The sequence below is a fragment of the Lathyrus oleraceus genome, chromosome 5 (genome assembly GCF_024323335.1).
Source record: "Lathyrus oleraceus cultivar Zhongwan6 chromosome 5, CAAS_Psat_ZW6_1.0, whole genome shotgun sequence".
Taxonomy (NCBI): Eukaryota; Viridiplantae; Streptophyta; class Magnoliopsida; order Fabales; family Fabaceae; genus Lathyrus; species Lathyrus oleraceus.
The window spans coordinates 175,109,809-175,130,891 of NC_066583.1; the positions used below are offsets into that span (position 1 = coordinate 175,109,809).

Sequence of the window (21,083 nt, forward strand, 5' to 3'; positions counted from 1 at the left end):
CTAATTTTGATCCTAAGATCCCTCATGTTATCTCATCATTTGCATTGGCTTTGGGACCACACCTTGACATCCTCCTTACCGCTCATTCATTGAGTATGCATTGGGAGAGATCACCAAGCATATTTGATTGTATAATACTTTATTTTTATTAGTTTACTAACCAAAATGTCAAAAATATGTCTATGTATAGCTTTGTTTCTTTTGTAGGTTGTGTGTGCATCCACCAATGCCTCATCAAGCTCACAACTAGGGTTTGAGACCCTCAATGCAAGGAGATCAATCCAGAGATGGTACACATTGGTTCTCGACATCATATATGGGTCTCCATGATCTTCATTGATCATTTTGATCAAGAATTCATCAAGATTTTGAAGTTTGTTTGCCTTGGAAGCCCTAATTCATCTAGGTATCTTGTGTAACTTCCTTAGCACGTTTCTTCAACATTTGATCAAATATATAAATTTATACTTCATTATACATCATATTATGCATATCTGATTATCCATGAGTCCAAAAGATCAAGAGAACTTTAAGTTTTCAAGTTGGTTCATGGTGGTTGACCAGAGAAAGTCAACTGGTCAAAACCGGGGTTCACTAGACCCTATCTCCTACAATTTTTGCCATTTTAAAATGATTCTAAGATAAAAGTTACTCCTAATGACATTCCAAACAGCTTTCATGTTTAGGTCAAGAGCTATTTTTGCTTGGAAAGTCATTTTTTATGTTGAAAGATTATAGGTCATTTTGTTTGTGCCCTAGTTAGGAGGTCAACTTCCAAAGACCATAACTTGCTAAATTTTTATGATATGAAGGCCATCCAAGTTTCATGATCAATTTCAATATGTCCTATACAACTTTTATTCTTTGAGAAACTTCAAATTTAACTTGCAAGGGCATGTTCCAAGAGGAAACATTATAGGTCATTTTGGAACATTACCATTGAACAAGAGTTTTTCCTCAACTTCTAAAATGCATAACTCCTTCATTCCAAATCTAAATAAGGTCTAATTTATGACCAAATTGAATAGTTTTGAAAGCTATACAACTTTTATGCAGGAAAGTTTTCCATTTTAAGCTCATACCAAAAGTTATTCAATGTGGAAGAAGTGAACATTTGACTTGGTACTTAGAAAAATTTCAATTATGTTTGATTTTCCAAACTTCCACCTCAAAATTCGTCATGATCCAAGCTTCAAATGGAAAAGTGTTCAACATGAAAGTTAGTCCCCTTGATCTCAACTTTCTAAAAAGTCTAAGATCACCTCATTTAGACCAAGATTAAGGGACTTACGCATGGTTACTTTGTTGGGTCTGTTTTGGCAAGATTTGGATTCAAATGATCATTTCCCTTTGCATGCTTCCATGTGATGACCTAAGTACTCATTATGCATGAATTGATGTTGGATTGCATCATTCCTTAGGCCCAAATCATTGCCCATGCATCCATTCACCAACTTGTTAATTTTGTCAAATTTTCAAAGCGGTGCAAAACTGATTTGAATTGGCTATATAAACAAGTGCATTGGCTCAGAAATAACACACACGCCTTGTCCAAGCTTTGCCAAGAGAACTCAGAACCTTACACCATAGAATTCCTTGAATATTTCTTTAAAATCGAGTTTGAATTTCACCTTCTGTTTTGAAGTTCAAACTCCAAGGATTCATAGCCTTTTCCATCTCAATTGATCACTGCAAGCAAGAGGAGGAAAAACCAAGCAAATTCAGATCGAGATTAAGCCAATTTGAAGCTACTCGAAGGTGATTTTTTAGAAACTTTGAGCCTTCGATTCTCTCTCAATTCTACACCATTCTCTTTGATTTTTGGTTGTCTGAAGTCCTACCAATGTAGGCAACAAGATTGAGTTGCTTTGAGGTCAAATCGAAGCAACTTAGATTATGAACCTCAAATTTCAAATCCATGTATCTTTCAATATACTTGGAATTGGATGAAATGGAGGTCAGTTTCGAGCTCCTGAGCATTTTTCCTTTGAAACCATGTCCATACTTTTTATTTTGGTGAAGGTTGGTGGTAGACCAGTCCAGTGAGGTCCACCGGAGAAGAAGACCAGAGTTATGGCTCCGATGGTGCGTTGACACCTTCCCAACCTTCTGATTTGTTTCAAACGTTTTAATCACAACCTTTGGTTTAGATTACCATGTGTGTGGCGCGTTGACTAAAGCGCATCGTGGATAGCACACACTTGTCCATCAGATCTTCCATCTCAATTAATGAGGGAGATCTGATGGCCCTTGTTTTTTTTGTATTTTATGAATTTCCATTTAATCCACTTATTTTGTTTAATTCATAGAAATTTCACTTTTAACCCAAAAAATATGGAACTTTCACCAAAAATCTTCAAATATTTTTTTCTTCCATATTATGAATTAAATTTTTTTTTTGGATTAATTTTGGTATTTTTCATGTATTAAATGTTTTTATGCATATTTTTAATTGTTTAAAAATACTTCTGACTTTTCAAAAATAGTGATTTTTTTGTCTAAGGTCCTTTGACCTTGTTTGACCTAGGAAATATCCATTGGCCATTTATTTGGTATTTTGAAGGGATTTTAGGTTTTGACCAAATTAAAATACATTTTTATCCATTTTTAAATTGATTTTTAATTGATTAAATGTTTAAAAATGTTGTTGAGCCATTTTTATGGTCTTGTGTTGTTTGAATTTCTATTTGGGCCTTGGTCAAGGTTGATTTGACTTTTGTTGGATCAAAACCATTGGATTTAGGGGATTGATGAAATGTACATTTCATCTCCCAAAATGAATGGATGGTTTTGATTTGATGAAATTCCTCCCACGATCAATTTGTATTTCTATCTTCCCCTTCGTCTTCATCTTCAATCCTATTCCTCCCCATTTCCTCATTTGACCAATGAAATCTCTAATGTTTAAAGGCTAATTGGTTCATTAATGATCTTGTGTCAGATGAATCAATATAAGCATGACTGAGATAGGTCCCTCCCTCTTGATCTTTTATTTTAGTGTGTGGTATGTTTTAGGAGTTTGGTTCTTCATACAAAATCTCTAACATGCATTAACACCTATATTTTTATTGCCCGACCTCAAATAGTTGTGACTTCTACATAAGTCCAATTATGATTGCTTAACATAGAGCTAAATTTGACCCTCAAGGCATAACATTCTAGTAAGTGAGATTGTAAGTCTCCCATTCTTCATGGCATTGTGTAGAGACTTGACCTTTTTTTCCTTTCATGAGAGCTAGTGGCATACTTGTTGAATCATCCAAGTTGGAGCCCTTCTCATGGAAGATGTCTTGGTTCAAGGATCCATACTTGTGAATGAATGGTTGAGTGTTCTCCAAAGAATGACTTGATCAATTAAAACTCAACACTAACTTTTGACTAACCATTGACTAACCTTTATTCATTATGCTTTTACTTTCAAGTCATTTACTTTATGCTATTTAAATTTCATTCATTTACCATTCATCTGCCATTTTACATTTCATGCAACTTGTTTATGATTATGTCATTTTCACTTTGCTCATTTGAGCCATATCTTGTGATTGTATATTGTTTGTGTGTTTTGGTTTTTGTTTGTGGTCTTAGGACCTTAAAACACCTAATAACAACAAAAAACCCTAAAAAATATTTGGTGGACTATTGGGACTTGATATTTTTGATTGAGCTATTCTTGACAAGTGACCTTCATCTGATGCAAGCCTTGAGAATTCCTTGGATTCATCTGTTAATCTGTCTTTGTGCTTAATTGTTATTTTGATCTTGTGTCTGATGTTTTGTTCTAAGTTGATCAAGAAATATTTCATCTGATACATGGGAAGACAATGAAGACTGCTGGCTATTAGAATGCTTGCTTGGATATGGCCATCTTTATTTGATGCCTTGATGATGTCTGGATATGGATCATAGCTTATTGATCATTGCTTGATTAAAGTCCAAAGGAAAATGGGTTTCTATATGACATTCTTGTCTGTTGGATTGCATCCTATTGGTCAGATCTTTTCAACCCTTAACTTTTAAATTTGTGTTAATGATAGCCTCTTCATCTCCTCCCACTTCTTAAATTTCAAAATCTCTCCCCTTTTTCAAAAAATATTTTTGCTTGTAATTTCAAACTTAGACTTTGTTTTAATAAATAGAAACTTTGGCCTTATGCCATTGAATTTTCAAACTCTTTCTTAATCAAACTTGTAAATAAACTTAACCATGTCGACTTAAATTTCAAAAGACAAAAAGAATTAACAACCCCATCCAAACCTTTGGCCTATTGTGCCCTCTACTTAAATTTTTGTTAAAATTAACTCACCCACTTCTTTGAAATTTTTACCACAAACTACGAGGTTTTGTTCCCTCATTTTTATGTTGGTACGTAGGCACAAGACCAAAGGTCTTATCAAACACAAACATATAATCAATGAATTCTTTTCTCATCCCTACACTCCAATTTTTCTCAAATATCTTTTATACCAAAACATATGCACACATAAAAAGGGCTCCCTAGGAATACCTAGGACACTTTGGGTGCTAACACCTTCCCTCTATGTAACTAACCCCCTTACCTGTAATCTCAGGAATTTTATTAGTTTTAATTTGAAAACTTTTTATCTTTGGGTTTTGTTCGTACTTTTGCCCTTTTCCTTTGGAAACAATAAAAGCGCGGTGGTGACTCTGATTTTATTGACGTCAAGTTTATCCATAGCTTGATGGTCATGAATTTACCGCTACACCTGGTATGTACAACACATTTGAAATTACTGACCTCTTGCCATCTTTCCTCATAATCAGAACATCACCAACACCTTCAGTTGCTAGAGTGTTGTCATTTGCAAATTTCACCATGTTCTTCATTGAGGGCTTTATATTGACAAACCAATATTTTCTTCCAGACATGTGTGATGAGCATCCTGAGTCCAAGTACCACTAGTCCTTGAATCTCTCTTCATCTCTTGTTGTAACCATCAAAAACGTCTCTTCTTCTTCATGTTTAGCCAGGTTTGCATAAGTTTCTTGATTCTTCTTCTTTTCTGGATAATCACTAGAATAGTGACCATACCTTTGACAATTGTAACATTGAATGTGACTCTTGTATGACTTTTGACCATCACCTCTTCCTCTACCTACAACACCACCTATTTGGTTGCCTTGGTTCCAGGGTTTTCTCTGATTCGACCAGTTTTCTTCTTGCTGATTTCGACCAGTCGAATTGTTGTAACCTCATATGCCTTTGTTGCCATTCCAGCTTCCTCTGCCTTTTCTTTCTTTTGTTGATTGAGTCTGCAAAGTCATATCACTCTTTTACTTTCCTGCAGCTCTTTCAGCCATTCTTTGTTCATGAGATTCAAGTGTACCTTGAAGCTCTTCCTTTGTCAGTTTTGATAAATCTTTCAACTCTTCTATGACTACTACCACATGGTCGAACTTTGAAGCCAACAACCTCAAGATCTTTCCAACAACAAATCTTCTCCACATACCTTGATTCGAGACAACCAAATTCCAAAATGTTCTATTTGACAAAGCAGATCACGTATTTTAACAAAGTTTTACTTCCTACAAAATCAGTAAAATTGTATTCCTCATTTGACATAGTTCATCGTTGTAAATAAATCATCTTCTAAAGATTTTTGAAGACCAAATAAAATCTAAAAAAACAAATATGAATCAAATGTTTTCATCGTAATTCAATTTAGACAAATTTTTAATGTTTAGACAAAGCATTTCCTTTATTAAGACAAAGTCTTACTTCCAAAAAAGTCAGAAAAAATAGAAATTATTGCCACAGTTCATCATCTTCTAAAATTCATTTTCGAAAAAATGCCATGGATGAACATTGTTTTGTGTTCTCTAATTTCGATGAAATAGAAGTGAGAGAGTGAATAGAAATAAATTTGAAGGATCAAATGGAAGAGGAGAGAAAGAGTGAAATAGAAAAAGTTGAAGTAATGTTATGTAGCCACGTCACCGGTTTATGAAGTTTGTGAGTGTTGTTATTTATTATTTTGTTAATTAGGACAAAAGTTAGTGTAACTTTTTCATTGAGGAAAGGCTAATTTTGGGTGTTTGGAGGCAATATCTAATCTTAGATGGTTAGTTGATTAATAACTATATGTTGCCTTTGAAATATTCCATGCAATACATATATTATATGTACTAGCGTCCAAATGGACATTCCCATGCTCGTTTGTCCGCTTTTTTAATGTCCATACGTGTCAATGCATAAGCATATTTTATTGCGTTAACAAATGTATATTTTTTATGATATTTTTGATATACATCCTATTAAAAATAATTCTTTTGAGACACAATTATTAGAATTAAATAAAATTAAGATGAAAATAAATGTATGTTGTCTAAATACATTAATAATATTATTACATTTTAAAAATTATAAACAAAGACATTCTAAATCTTATCCAAAAACTGAAACATACAAAGTACTATTTATATTATGTCATCAATAACATTCTTTTTTCCTGTCGTTATTTTTCTGTAGTAGTTCAAAAATATAAGACTTTCGTATTAGAACTTACATCAACTTTTAAAAAGATAATGAAATGAATAGTAATTAGTGTAAATAATATTCTCTCTCACGCACACACGCACACACATTATTTTTAAAGGGTATTCATTTTATATGAGAGGTTATAGAGACACGTGCGCTTGTTTTTAGAAAAATTAATTATTTCATAATATAAATTTAGAGTAATTAAGAAATAAAATAAAATTAGTCCAAAATTTTGTATTTTCTTTATAAATAATTATAGATATCTAAATGTCATTTATAAAAAAAAATCCCTTTCTTTCCTTTCATTTTCTCTTCTACCAAATAATTCAAAAATCATCTTACTTTATATTCATTTGTTCTCTTTTTACTTTCTTTCATTCTATTTTCTTTTCATATTCAAACAAGCCATAAAATAAAGATGGTATTATCGGTGGTGCCTCTAAAGCCCCTTTTGTTGGTGACTTTAAGCCATTCTTAGCCTAAACGACGAGGACATTCAATGTTGGAAATAAAGGGGTCAAAAAAGTCCTAAATGATAAAGCCCTAACAATTAGGCTCCTATTTGGCCCTATTTTTTTAGGCCCCCTACTAAATCAATAACTCTTTGGCCCCTTATTTTTAAGCCCCTCATATTTTTGTTTTTTAAAGGGCGTAAATGAGGGGCTCAAAATATAATTTATTTGAAACAACATATTTTATTTTTTAAAATAAATATTTTTAAAAACTATTTTTTTTCGAAAAAACCTTATTTTTTTATAATAAAAAAAATCAATTTTTTTAAATAAAAAAAAATCAATTTTTTTAGAAAATAAACATAATCGATTTTTTTTAAAGTATTTAAATTTGAGATTAATTGAAATACAATGTCAGTGTAAAAGAGTTTTACACCATCACTTAATTATAGACGTTGGATATTAAAAGAAGTTTGACTTTTATTTTAAAAATCTATAAATTAATACAAACGGGTGATGGTGATGAACCGACGCTGTAAAATTTTTTACACTGACAGTGTATAGTAATTAATCTCTTTAAATTTTTAGTTTTTTTTTTTAAATTGATATTTTTGAAAAAAAATAAATAGATTTTTTTCGTAAAAAAAACTGATTAATTTTTTAAAATGAGAAAGGCAGTTTTTCTTTAAAAATAAAAAATCAATTTTTTTCGCAAAAAAAGTCAATTCTTTTTTAAAAGAAAAAATTATTTTTTTCGAAAAATAATATCAATTTTATTTTGAAAATAAACAATCGATTTTTTTTGAGAAAAAAGTCGATTATTCCTGAAAGTGAAAATTTTGTTTTTTTTTGAAAAAAAAATTCAACTTTTTTTATATATAAAAAAGTCGATTTTTTTTTAAAAAAAAAGGTGATTTGTTTTTGAAAAAAAACCCGAATTTTTTCGAAAATAAAAAAAACTGACTTTTTTCGGAAATAGAAAAAACAAGTCAAAGTTTTTTCTAAAATAAAAAAAATCGATTTTTTCCAAAAAATTAAATAGATTTTTTTAATTAAAAAAGTTTAATTTTATTTGAAACAAAATCGATTTTTTCCTAAAATAAAAAAGTTGATATTTTTTGAAAAAAATGATTTTTATGAAAATAAAATAATAAAATAATTTTTTCTTTAAAAAAAAAGTCATTTTTTTTTCTTTAAAAAATCAACTTTAAAAAATGATGGGGCCTTAAGGTTTTACTTGAATTTTATGGGCCTTTAGTTTATGGGGCCTATATATATTTTAGGGCTCATTTATTTTTAGAATTTTGGGTCCCCCATATTTTGGGGGCCTTAAAAATTAGGCCTCGGCCCCCTAAATTGACGGTTCTAGTTGGAAAGTTATTTTTTTAGACACTCTTAAACAAAATCGAATAAAAATAAAGTTAAGTTGCAAAAATAAAGTTAGATTCATTTCAAGTTGGTATATATATGATTGCAATAAAATTGGACAATGTCAAATTATTATAATTTTACTATCACATAAAATACAAATAATGTATAACTCCTTATTTAGTAAATATATCAAAAGCTATATAGATAAGTAGTATATTTAACTGGTCTGGATCTTGTCTTTCTCTCTTCATTCTTTTCTTAATCTTTTTATTTCTCTCTTTTAATTTCAGTTTTCCTTTATTATAAACTAGTTTTATAATAAATGGAAGTATTAAAATTAAAATAAAGAAAAAAAATTAAGAAAAAAAAAGAATATGAGAAGAGTCACGGAGGATATGAGACATATCCCCCATATTCTCCGGTCTTGTAAGTAGGCGCAGGATTCTGGAAAAGTTTTCGCCCTACACCATATGAAATTTAAATAAAATTATTTTGTCAATTAAGTAAAGAAAAGAAAGAAAAAAATAAGATAAAAAGTTAACAGTAGCATACCATGTTTGAAACTGGATTGAGCATCAATAACCATCATAGATGACATGAGTAATAAAAGTATTGCTAAAACAGAAACAAATGACTTCAATTTGTAGACAAGTTCCATTTTTCTTTTAAAAATTACTATACAAATTGCAAGTTTAGGATGGGAAGCACATTTATCATCTCTTGAAGAATATGTATTTATAGAGAAACATAGATACTTTGAAGCATGATAATCTTCTTGTTGACTAATTCTTCCTCACATATATTGTTCTTGTTGGTTCTTAATTTTTGTCAATGTAAGATGATCTCAGTTTAAATAAAAGTAAACGAGGATGAGTTCTATATCTCAGTTTTGAATTGAAGAGTCAAATCCATAATTATTAGTTTGCTTGTTTCAATATTTTTGAAAAATGATTTTTAAAATTTTATTTTATATATTTGATCTTTTTGCTATAATTTTTAAATATTAAAATTTTAAAAATTACTTAAATTTAAAACTATTTAAAATAGTTTTTCATAAAAAATATATTTGAAATATTTTTTTTATAAAAATTATAATTTTAACTATATTTTAATTTTCAACAATGTATATTTATATTATAAGATGTTAAAATTATTATTTTTTAATTTTAAAAAATATTATAATATTTTGAAAAATATTTTTATAAAATCCATTTTTAAAATTTTAAAAAAATCAATTTTTTTTAAAGCTGAGCCCTATGTATGATGAGCGCAATTTGTTTTTTTTTTGTGTCAATGATGTCAGTTTAAATAAAAGTAAACGAGGATGAGTTGTATATTTAACTTTTGAATTGAAAACCATAATACAACAAAACAAATTTCCAACTTGTTTGTGTTCGTAGAAAATTTGGCATGACTTTACTCGAGGAATAAAGATAACTTGGAATTTGGCAAACTTGGAATTTGTTACACTTGCACATATGACCAACTCGAACGTTCAAGCTTGATAGAATATTCAAAATTTATTAAGAAAATGTTTCGATCAATTAATTGAAAAATTTAAAGAAAATTAAAATTTTAAGTAATTCAAATAATTTAATTAAAATTTATTTATTTTCAAGTTATTTTATTTGTATAGAGTATTAAAATTATTCATCGTTAAATTTTTGCGATCATTTTTATAAATTTTAAATTTTTTTAACCAAATTTAAATTTGAAAAATATGGACTAATTTATAATTATAAAAAAATTGATGAACTAATTTGTAAAATTTAAAAATTACTAAAGATTAATTTGCAAATATTTAAAAAATTTGGCGGTCACTTTTAAAATTTTGTAAACCATGGAGACTAACTTACAAAATTTAAAATAATAATAATCCATTTGACATTTATATTTTATTGAGTTTAAGAAGAATTTCAAATTCTTTAATTTTTTGATATTCTTTTTAAAAATAATTAAGTTTAACTTGGATAAAATGTTTCATAAATTTTCATTATTTTAACAATTTTTTTTTAGTTAAACAATAAATTTTGTTTGAATCATTTTAAATTTCTTCAAAATGTTATATCTCTTCTATAAAATATTTCATCCAAACCTATTATAAAAAATAATTTTAATGGTAGATTGACATGTGATGAATTAGGATAAACTATTTCTTTTCGAGCCAGTGTGTTTGATAAAATTAATAAGATATGTTAAGCTTTTTTTGTCTAACATGGTATTGGATCCACGCCTTATTTTTTATTGGGTAGTTTTTTTTATTCTATCAGCCTCCCACTTACATTCTCTACTAATATGATAGATTGTACTATGTTTAAAGGGTTATTATGATTTTCTCTACCAGACCTCTTAAATTTGTTAGAGAAAAACAAAACATAGATAAAAAAGAGGAACACAATCACAATACAAGGATATGACGTGAAAATTATAAAATCGAAGAAAAAACTACGACAATTGTCAATATACAACTAGAGAATAACAATATGAAAAAAATTATTACAACACATAATATATCCTCAACTAACCTACATCTTCCAAAACAAATATTTAACTGCATCTTAAAACACTCTAATACAAAAATATAAGAAAACAAAGAAAGTCAAATACTAACTTAAAGTATTTTTGACAAGTGCATCTTAGAATGAAGTACTTGAGTCCTATATATAGTCTTGGACTCCCTCTTTCTTCACAAAAACTAAGTAATGTGAGACTTCAAAGAACTTGTATCTTATATATAACTTTAGACTCTCTCTTCATTCACAAAACTAAACGATGTGAAATTTCTTCAACATGTATATTTTCAACCAATCCCAATAATTTCCACCTTGATTGAAAATAATACATCAACTTTCATTATCTTCAACAACAATCATACTTCATCATAAAAAATATAGTCATTTGAAGTTACATCACTCCAAGAATTTTCACATTGTCTTTACCGACAATCATAGTTTTAAAAACTACCATACTCTCTCATGAAGAATATATTTCACTTGAAGATAAACCACTTCAAGAACTTCACATTGTCATCACCGACAATTATATATTTTATCATGAAGAATAAATTTCACTTGAAGCTAAACCACTCCAAGAATTTTACATGTCAAAAAGTAAGTTAAAAACTTATGGTGCAACTTCCTTGTTGGCAAGAAGCTATTCAACCACCGACATAATCTTACACCTTATGTAATCTTGATTGTATCAACACATCTTTGACTTGAACTTTCCACAAGTCAAAAAATTCTTCCATTAATTTTCTCTAACCCAAACTGCACAGTGAAATTTGTGAATGTAGCTCAACACCTCTTTCACAACACCAAAAATCTTTTCTGATGTGGAAGATCAGACAAAGCTGCAACCGTAGAGCATACTAAGAACTCATATCTTAGGATCGAACCAAAAACTTTTATATCAGTTGTTGGGAAAAAGCAAATTATTACAACATATAATATACCCTTAACTAACCCATCCCCCAATACACCCACACCATCCAAAATAAATATTTAACTACATCTCACAATATTCAAATACAAGAGTATAAGAGAACAAAGAAAGTCAAATACAAGTTTAAAGTGTTTTTGACTGGTGTATCTTGGAATGAAGAATTTGAATCCTATATATAGTCTTAGATTCCCTTTTCCTTCATAAAAATTAAGCGATGTGGAACTTCAAAGAACTTGTATCCTATGTATATAGCCTCAGACTCTTTTTTTATTCATAAAACTAAGCGATGTGGGACTTCTTCAACATGAATATCATTCTCATTTGGATCGCTTCTTTCTCTCTTTTTCTTACTTGTAAGACCCCAATTTTTACCCTAAGATCCCTCATGTAATTTCATCATAAGCATTAGCATTGAGATCATACCTTGGCATCCTCCTTACCCTTATTTCATTGGGTTTGTTCTGGGAGAGATCACCAAGCACTTTGTGATTGTATCATACTTGTATTTTATCATCTCACTAACCAAAATACCAAAAATATGTCTTTGCATTTGCCTAACTCTTTTGTAGGAAGGGCATGATCTCCATTGATTTATCAAGTTCACATCTAGGGTTTGAGACCCTTATGAACAAAGAGAACAACCAAGAATTGATCCAAGAATGGTTATGAGAATCATATATGAGTCCCAATGTTCTCTACATGTTATATTGATCAAGTTTTCTTCAAGAGTTTGAGGGTGATTTGCCTTGGAAACCCTAGTTTGATTGGGTATCTTGAGTAACTTCTCCAACAAGCTATCTCACCAATTGATCAAATTTATCAAGGGAAACTTCAAAAATCATCATCTTATGCATATATGATCTACCATAAGCCAAGAAAGTCAAGAGAATTGGAAGTTAGTAAGTTGGTTGATGGTGGTTGGCCAGATGGATTCATCTAACCAAAACTGGGTCTCCCTAGACCCTATCTCCTACAATTTTCACCATATGAAAATGATTCCAATAGAAAACTTACTTCAAATGACATTCCAAACAACTTTCATGTTGAGACCTATAACTAGTTTTGCTTGGAAAGTCATTTTCTATGTTGAAACATTATAGGTCATTTTGTCTAAACCCTAATTTGAAAGTCAACTTTCCAAGGTCATAACTTGCTCAATTTTTATGAGATGAAATATTTACAAGTTGAAAAATAAAATTCAATATGTCTACTTCAACTTTGATGTTTGGAGTGAGAACTAATTCAACTTTTGTGAGCATGTGATATGAGGTTACATTATAGGTCACTTTTGACCTATACCATTGATCAAGTGATTTTTCCAAACTTCAAAAATGCATAACTATATCATTTCAAATCCAAATGACATGAAATTGGTGACAATTTTGAAGGTCTTTGAGAGAGATACAACTTTTATGAAGACACTTTTCTCATTTGAAGCTCACATAAAAAGTTAAGCAAGGTGGAATATTGAGACATATGGCTTGACACTTAGAAAAAATTTGATATGTAAAAAATTTCCAAACTTCCACCTCAAATTTCTTTAAGTTACAAACTCCAAATGGAAAAGTGTTGAACATGAAATTTATTCCTCTTGATCTCACCTTTCTAAAGAGCTAAAATTCATTCATTTTGGACAAGGAATTCATAGGCTGCGCATGGCATGAACATGGTGTCATCACTTGGCAAGGATCAAACATCAAATCAAAATGTAAACTTGCCTTACAATCCAAGCTGAATTCAGATCATCTGACACTCATTTGTGGACTTATGGCAATGATTTTATGGGCCTATGTGCGCCCATGCACCCATGCATCATCAATGACCAAATTTGGAAAGTGAATTCAAGTGTGCAAAAAGCAATGGATTCAGCTATAAATAGAGCCTCATATGCTCAGCATTACATACACAATTGCGCCAGCTTTTATCCCCTAACTCTAACCCTCACATTGCAAAGGATAAACCTGAGAAATTCACTTGAATTTGAGTTTGAATATCCACTGTTTTGAAATTCAAATCTCTAGGAATCCATAGCCTTTTAAGCATTCAATCCTTCTTCTGCAAGAATTTGGAGTGAGATCAAGCACGAGCAAGAGCAATATTAGTTGAATCCAGACCTCCATTGAAGGTATTTTCCAGAAATTTTGATCTCTTCGATTCTCTCTAATTCTTGCTCAATTATATTGATTCTTTGGTTGTCTGAAGTCCTACCAATGTAGGCAAGAAGATTGAGTTGCTTAGAGGCCAAATCGAAGCAACTCAGTTCATGTACCTTAAATTTCAACTCCATGTATCTCTCAATATACTTGGAGTTAGAGTGAATTGAGGCCAGATTCGAACCAGTGCCATTTTTACTTTGAAATCATGTCCTTGTTTTAATTTTGGTGATGGTTGATGGTGGACCAGACCGGTGAGGTCTACGGAGAAGAAGATCGGAGCTATAGCTCCGGCCATGCGCTGGCATGTCTCACAGCCACAGGATCCTCTTGTTTTGTTTTAATCACGATTGTCCCTTTTAAATACGAATGTTGTGGCACGTTGACTCATGTCCATCGTGGATAGCGCGTTTCTGGCCACTTGATCTTCCACCTCAATTAATGAGGGAATTCAAGTGGTCCACGTTTTTTCTGATATTTTAATTTTCATTTTAATTGCATTATTTTTAATAATTCATATTAAATTCAATATTGATCCAAAAAATATGGGACTTTCACCAAAAAAATTCAAATATTTTTATCTTTCATATTCTGAATTAAAATTATTTTTTGGATAATTATTAATATTTTTCATGAATTAATTGATTTTTTATTTGTTTTTAATTGTTTAAAAATATTTTTAAATGTCCAAAAATTATGAAATTCTTTCTCCAAGGTCCTTTGACCTTGTTTGACCTATGATAAATCTCATGGCCATTTATTTAGTATTTTGATGAGATTTTAGGAATTGGACAAACCATATTTAATTTAAATCCACTATTTTAGTATTTTTAATTTGAATAAATGCCAAATAAATTTGTTGACCAATTGTGATGGCTTGTTTATGTTTGACTCTTGTTGTTGGGCCTTGGTCAAGGTTGATTTGACTTTTTCAAATTAATATCATTGGATTTAGGGGATTGATGGAATGTACATTCCATCTCCCAAAATGAATGGATGATATTAATTTGGTAAAAGTCCTCCTTTGACCAATTTGTGTTTTCATCCATTCCCCTCCCACTTCATCTTATTCCCTTTCTTCATTCATTCATTCCATTTGGCCTATGATATCTCATAATCCTAAGGCTAGTTGATTGAAAAATTGACATGAGTATGGATGAGATTAGGCCGCACCTTTTGCATATTCTTTTTGTGTGTGGTATGTTTCATGAGCATAGTCCATTATACTATGTCTCTAACATGCATTAACACCAAAATTCTATTGCCCGTCCTCAAATAGTTGTGACTTTTACATAAGTCCAATTACGATTGCTTAACATAGCGCTAAATTTGTGACATAAAAGGCATAAGCATTCTAGTTAGTGAGATTGTAAGTCTCCCCTCTTTCATGGTATTATGTGGAAACTTGGCCTTCTTTCCTTCCATTGGAAGATGTTTTGGTTCAAGGATTCATGCTTGTGATAAGTGGGTTGAGTGTTCTCCAAAGAATGTCTTGAAATGAAAAGCAAAAGCAAAACAATACTAACTTCTAACCAATTAACTACTAACTTTTAATTTTAAGCCTTTACTTTAATGCAATTTACTTTTAGCACTCTAATTCATTTGCCATTGTTCATATCATTCTAATTGTTTATGTTAATGCAATTTTCACTTTGTCCATTTGGACCATATTGTGTGCTATATTTTGCTTGTGTATACTTTGCTTGTTTGTATGGTCTTTGACCATTAATGTACATAATAATAACAAAAACCCTGAAAAACTTTTGAGTGGACTGTTGGCTTGATTTTGGACAAATGGACTTAGAATCTAGGCAACCTTCCTATGCTAAAGGACTTGGCCAATGCCAACTTTCTGAGAAATCAAGTGCTTGCAATTTCAACTTCATCTGATATATCTTTGAAGACATCTCTAAGTTCATCTGCAACATGATCATTGTGAAGCTGTTATTTTGAACCTGTGACTTGTGGAATTCATCTGTTGCATGGGTTATTTTGGAGAAGATCATGGAATGGTTAAGTTTGGATGTGGCCATCTTTATTTGATGCCTTGCTCTTCAAGATAATATAATTGTGCATTTGTGTGTTGCTTGATTCTAAAAAGTCCAAGGGAATTCTGGGTTTCTATTGACATTCTTGTCTATTGGATTGCTACCCACTTGGTCAGATCTTTTCAACTCTAAACTTTTAATTTTGTACATAGGATAGTCTCTTCATCTTCTCCCCGTTTCTTTAATTTCAAAATCTCTCCCTCCATTTTTCAAAATCTTCTTTGTGTGAACTACTTTTGTTCTAAACTTTGACCACTTTTGCAAAAAGATAGAAACTTTGGCCTTATGCCATTGCATTTTCAAACTTCTTTTCTTAAATCAAACTTGTAAATAAACTTAACTATACTTGACTTAAACTTTCAAAAAGCCACAAAAAGAACTAACACATTCAAACCATTTTTAGGCCTTTGTGCCTTTCAAACTTAATTTTTGTTAAAAACAATGCATCCATTTTGAAATTTGTATCACGAACTACGAGGTTTTGATCCCTCATTTTTATGTTGGTACGTAGGCACAAGATCGAAGGTCTTGTCAAACACAAAAATATAATTAGTGAATTCTTTTCTCATCCTCTCATTCTATTTGTTTGTAAATATCACTTTATACCAACTTCATATGCACACAAAAAGGGCTCCCTAGGAGTACTTAGGACACTTTGGGTGGTAACACCTTCCCTCTGTGTAACCAACCCCCTTACCCGTGATCTCTAACTTTCTATTAGTTTTGATTTGAAAACTTCTTACTTTTTGGGTTTTGTTCATACTTTTTCCCTTTTCCCTTGGAAACAATAAAAGCTCGGTGGTGACTCTTGTTATTTGATCTCTAGCTTGTCAATAGCTTGATGATCATGAATTTCCTGCTACAGAAATTAAGTGGCGACTCTGCTGGGGAGAAGTCTCCAGTGGGTTTAGCCTACTTTTTGGGTGTATATATTTGTATATATGTGATGTTTATATATATGTATATGTGATATAATCTGCTTGTCATGCTTGGTGATCTCTGAGTGGTGAGATAAGTTCTAACCCGAACATGAGTGCAATTAAGATAAGAGGATGGTATAGTCATGTTCGACTTGTGTGGAGTAGTCCTTAACAAGTTGGCTTGAGATCCATCTGCTCAGTGGAAACTTCTTTGGATTTGGAAATGTCACACAAGTATTTATGGTTAGGCATTACTATTTCTAATTGGGTATGAGAAGCTGAGGACCTTAGAACATTTAACCCATCTTTTCCTATTTAGGACGTAGTGCGGAAACTGTTCAAGTGTGGACTTGATAACAGTTGTTACGCGATACTACACTCATATATTATGGGTCGATGAGTCAGTCATCTTAACCTGTAATATCCGATAGATGGAATTAAGACTCTGGGAACTTTTTAGAACATGATCTACAGATTTTTATCCTTAGTTCACTCTTTTGGGATGGTTCTTACCCAAACTCCATGCTCGTGACTTACAACAAACCCTTGATTCTTGGTTGATCCAATCAAGTCTTGTCAATATCAATGGAACTTGGGTGTTGATAAGGTGTAAACCATAATCCACCAAAATGGATGATTGATCTTGACAAAGACTTGATTCATCCCTTGACCTTTGTTTGCCTTGTGTGTGATCCCTTATTTGTGATTGTTGCATTCATGCATTCATGTGCATCATAACATTCATCGCACGAAAATTTCAAGGAACTAAGGTATCATTTGCAAATATTTTCAGACCATGGATTGTGGACGAAGGAACACTAAGAAGTACAGTCTCAGATGTTCCGACTTGAAAGAGTTAAGGAAGCTAGCATCTTTTGTATTAGATCCCTCTGACTTCAAACAACGTCATGGGAAGCTTCTGTCCATTTTGTCTGCTGATATGGTTGAAAGACTTTTGAGTGTGCTAGTGCAGTTCTATGATCCTCTCTACCATTGTTTCACTTTCCCAGATTTTCAGCTTGTGCCTACCTTGGAGGAGTATTCTCATCTTTTGGGGATACCTGTTTCTAGTAAAGTGTCTTTTAGTGGATTGGAGGAGATTCCCCGATCTAGTATTATTGTTGAAGCTCTTCACTTGAAGAAGTATGAGATAGAGGATCATTGGGTGAAGAAAGGAGGATTATTTAGGTTGCCATCTGTTTTCCTGATCAAGGAAGCTACTACTTTTGCTCAAGCTGGTAGTGTGGACGCTTTCAAAGCTATCTTTGTGTTGCTCATCTATGGATTAGCTTTGTTCCCTAACATTGACGGTTTTGTTGATGTTAACGCCATTAGACTTTTCTTGATTGGGAATCCCGTGCCTACTTTGTTGGGTGATATGTATTTCTCTTTGCATCTAAGGAATTCTAAGGGTGGTGGAACGATTGTCTGTTGCATTTCTCTTCTATACAAGTGGTTTATTTCGCACTTGCCTCATACACCTTCTTTTATGGATAACAAACAATGTCTAAGGTGGTCTCAAAGACTTATGTCTCTCACTAATGATGATATAGTTTGGTATGATCTGTCTTTAAGCAGTTTGGAGATTATTGATAGTTGTGGTGAATTCTCTAATGTGTCTCTCATTGTGTTAGCTGGAGATTTCGACAATTAGGTGAAGTTCTTTGAAAGTGTTATATTTTGGAGAACAAATAAAATGGCTGTGTCGAAGCTATTTATTAAATCCTTTTCTTGGGAGAAAGGACCTTTCTTGTCGAAGCCTGAGACTTAGGAAGATTTTTTGGGTCTCCACAAGTTCTCTTCGACGTAGGCGTTTGACAGATTCGAGGCTTCAAGCGGGAAAGATTTGAAATTCAAATGAAACAGGTTCGTCAGGCCAACGCGTGGAAGCATCTGAGACACGCAACGCTTGAAAATGTCAAACGTGGCAGTCATCTGTGTAGAGACCGTTAGGGTCGAATTGTTATAAATAAGAGTCTTAATTTCTAGATTTAGTGTGTTCAAACAGATATACAAAAATTCACTAAAATACTCAAAGTACCAGAGCGAGAGAAAAGATTCTTTACTGAAAATGTATGTATGAAGAACACCATGATTTCGTTTCATGTTATTTATTTTATGCAAGTTATTTAAACTAAAACCATTTACTGTCTTTTCTTTTGTCGAATTGCCCTTATTTTTAGTATTTCATCATCACTTTTACCTTTGCATTTACGTTTCGCCAAACTTTCATTTCCAGCACTTTCTCAAAACTTAAAATGTTTACTTTAAGTTATTTATCTTCACCTTTGCCAAGTACGTTTGTTATCTTAAAAAACCTTTTTTACAAAGTTACTGCCATTTACTCTTTGCCTACAAAGTCATGAATTTCGTTTAGAATTATTGTCGAAACACCTTTCACTATTCATAAACCAGAAGCAAACTTAATCATGAGTCAAACCACCATAACAATAGTTCTTGAGACACATGTCCTAGGATCAATCTAGTTGATCCTGTAAGTTACCAAAATTTATAATATTGGAGGACTAACGGTTGTTTGTCAGAAATTGCTGGTAAACAAATTGGCACACCCGGTGGGATAGTGTCAAAAGAATTGTTAATTATAATAGTTTGCTTTACTTTTACAATACAAAATCGTTGTTATTCTTTTGGTTTAAAAAATCATAGTGTTGTGTGAACCTTAGAAGTGGTAAGATATCCAACAATTCTCAACCTATAACCAAAAGAAAAAACACAAAAAAGATGGTTAATACAACCAGTCAAGGGGAACAATTTCCTCCCCAGGGAACAGGCACAATCGGAGCAAATTCGATTGACGCATCCGTGAGATTCCTAGTGCACAGGCCATACCAACATCTGGATCCATGGCCTTGCATAATTCGACAACAATGCCTATTATGTCAAGCGTAGCAGACACTTCTGCAATTTCAACCCCTAGGCCACCAGGATTTGAGAATTTTAGGCCTTTGAGAGAATACCCATATGGAATGCCATCTACTGCCATGGCAAGACTTCAAAATAATACTTCCATATATACTCAACCCCATAATTCGGTTATTTCGCCAATTCAAAATTCTGGTTCTGGCATGAACCATGTAGGTCGAAATACCCAAACACAAGGAGTCTCCACCCTATTACCTACCCTTACAACGAATAACCAGGCAGCCTTTAGACAACAAATGGATGCCAGTAACCATGATATGGTAGGAGTTTTGGCCAGAGAAATGAATACCATTTTTTCTCCCCTAATACAGAATGTGAATAGGACTAACAATGACAATGCCCAAACATACCAACAACTGTCAGCGCAGATGGGACGCATAGCAGATTTCCTAGGCACCCCACAGTCCTCTGTTTGACGCAGACCAAACCAGGTTATAATCTAGGAAGAAGAACCAACTATAAATCAGGTTCGACCACCAGGACAAGCGCCTGACGAAAGGGTCATGGGGGCAAGATTAGAACAGCAGCCAGTTCGACGGGAAGTCCCTGAAGAACAACCCAGGAGAGTAATAATGGTTAATAGAGACCAGGATGCAGACGAAGTAATTCATAGGGTTAGGCGGGAAAACATGATGGAAAATGACTTAACTACTATGATAGAAAGAATCATGGCCCAAAATGGTCTGAATACAGGATTTCGACGACCAAATTATTCCTCTCCTTTATCAGAATACGTCCTACAAACTGAATTACCAAGGGGTTGTAAAATCCCTAAGTTCACCAAATTCTCAGGGGACACTAGTGAATCCACTATAGAACACATAGCCAGATACATGACTGAGGCAGGGGATTTGGCGAACAGTGAGAACCTAAGAATGAAATATTTCCCCAGTTCTTTAACGAAGAATGCCTTCACGTGGTTTACAACTTTGCCACCAAATTCCATAGACACTTGGCCTCACTTGGAAAGATTGTTTCATGAACAATTCTACATGGGCCAAACTAAGATAAGTCTTAAGGAATTAGCCAGTATCAAAAGAAAATTCACTGAACCTATAGATGATTATCTGAATAGGTTATGTTTGTTGAAATCTAGATGATTTACAATAGTACCTGAACATGAGTTGGTCGAAATGGCCGCTGGAGGTTTAGACTATTCCATCAGGAAAAAGTTAGATACCCAGTATCTAAGAGATATGGTCCAATTAGCAGACAGGGTTCGACAGGTCGAACGCTTAGAAGCTGAAAAGGCC

The 21,083-nt window shown here is 32.3% G+C and overlaps 1 protein-coding gene and 1 long non-coding RNA gene across 2 annotated transcripts; one reads left to right on the forward strand and one right to left on the reverse strand.

Annotated features, from left to right (window-relative positions):
- Nucleotides 1-8,433: 8,433 nt before the first annotated feature.
- LOC127081433 (uncharacterized) lies at nt 8,434-9,154 on the reverse strand. Its single transcript, XR_007788094.1, has 2 exons — nt 8,875-9,154; nt 8,434-8,783 (listed from the first exon to the last, which is right to left on the reverse strand). It is a non-coding gene; the product is annotated as an uncharacterized LOC127081433 (long non-coding RNA).
- Nucleotides 9,155-20,333: 11,179 nt separating this feature from the next.
- LOC127079539 (uncharacterized) lies at nt 20,334-20,930 on the forward strand. Its single transcript, XM_051019925.1, has one exon. The coding sequence runs from the start codon at nt 20,334-20,336 to the stop codon at nt 20,928-20,930; it is 597 nt and encodes a 198-aa protein (XP_050875882.1).
- The last annotated feature ends 153 nt before the right edge of the window (nt 20,931-21,083 follow it).

Bases quoted from the DNA above. Each gene is read 5' to 3' on its own strand.
- LOC127079539 (XM_051019925.1), top strand. From the start codon at position 20,334: ATGGGGGCAAGATTAGAACAGCAGCCAGTTCGACGGGAAGTCCCTGAA.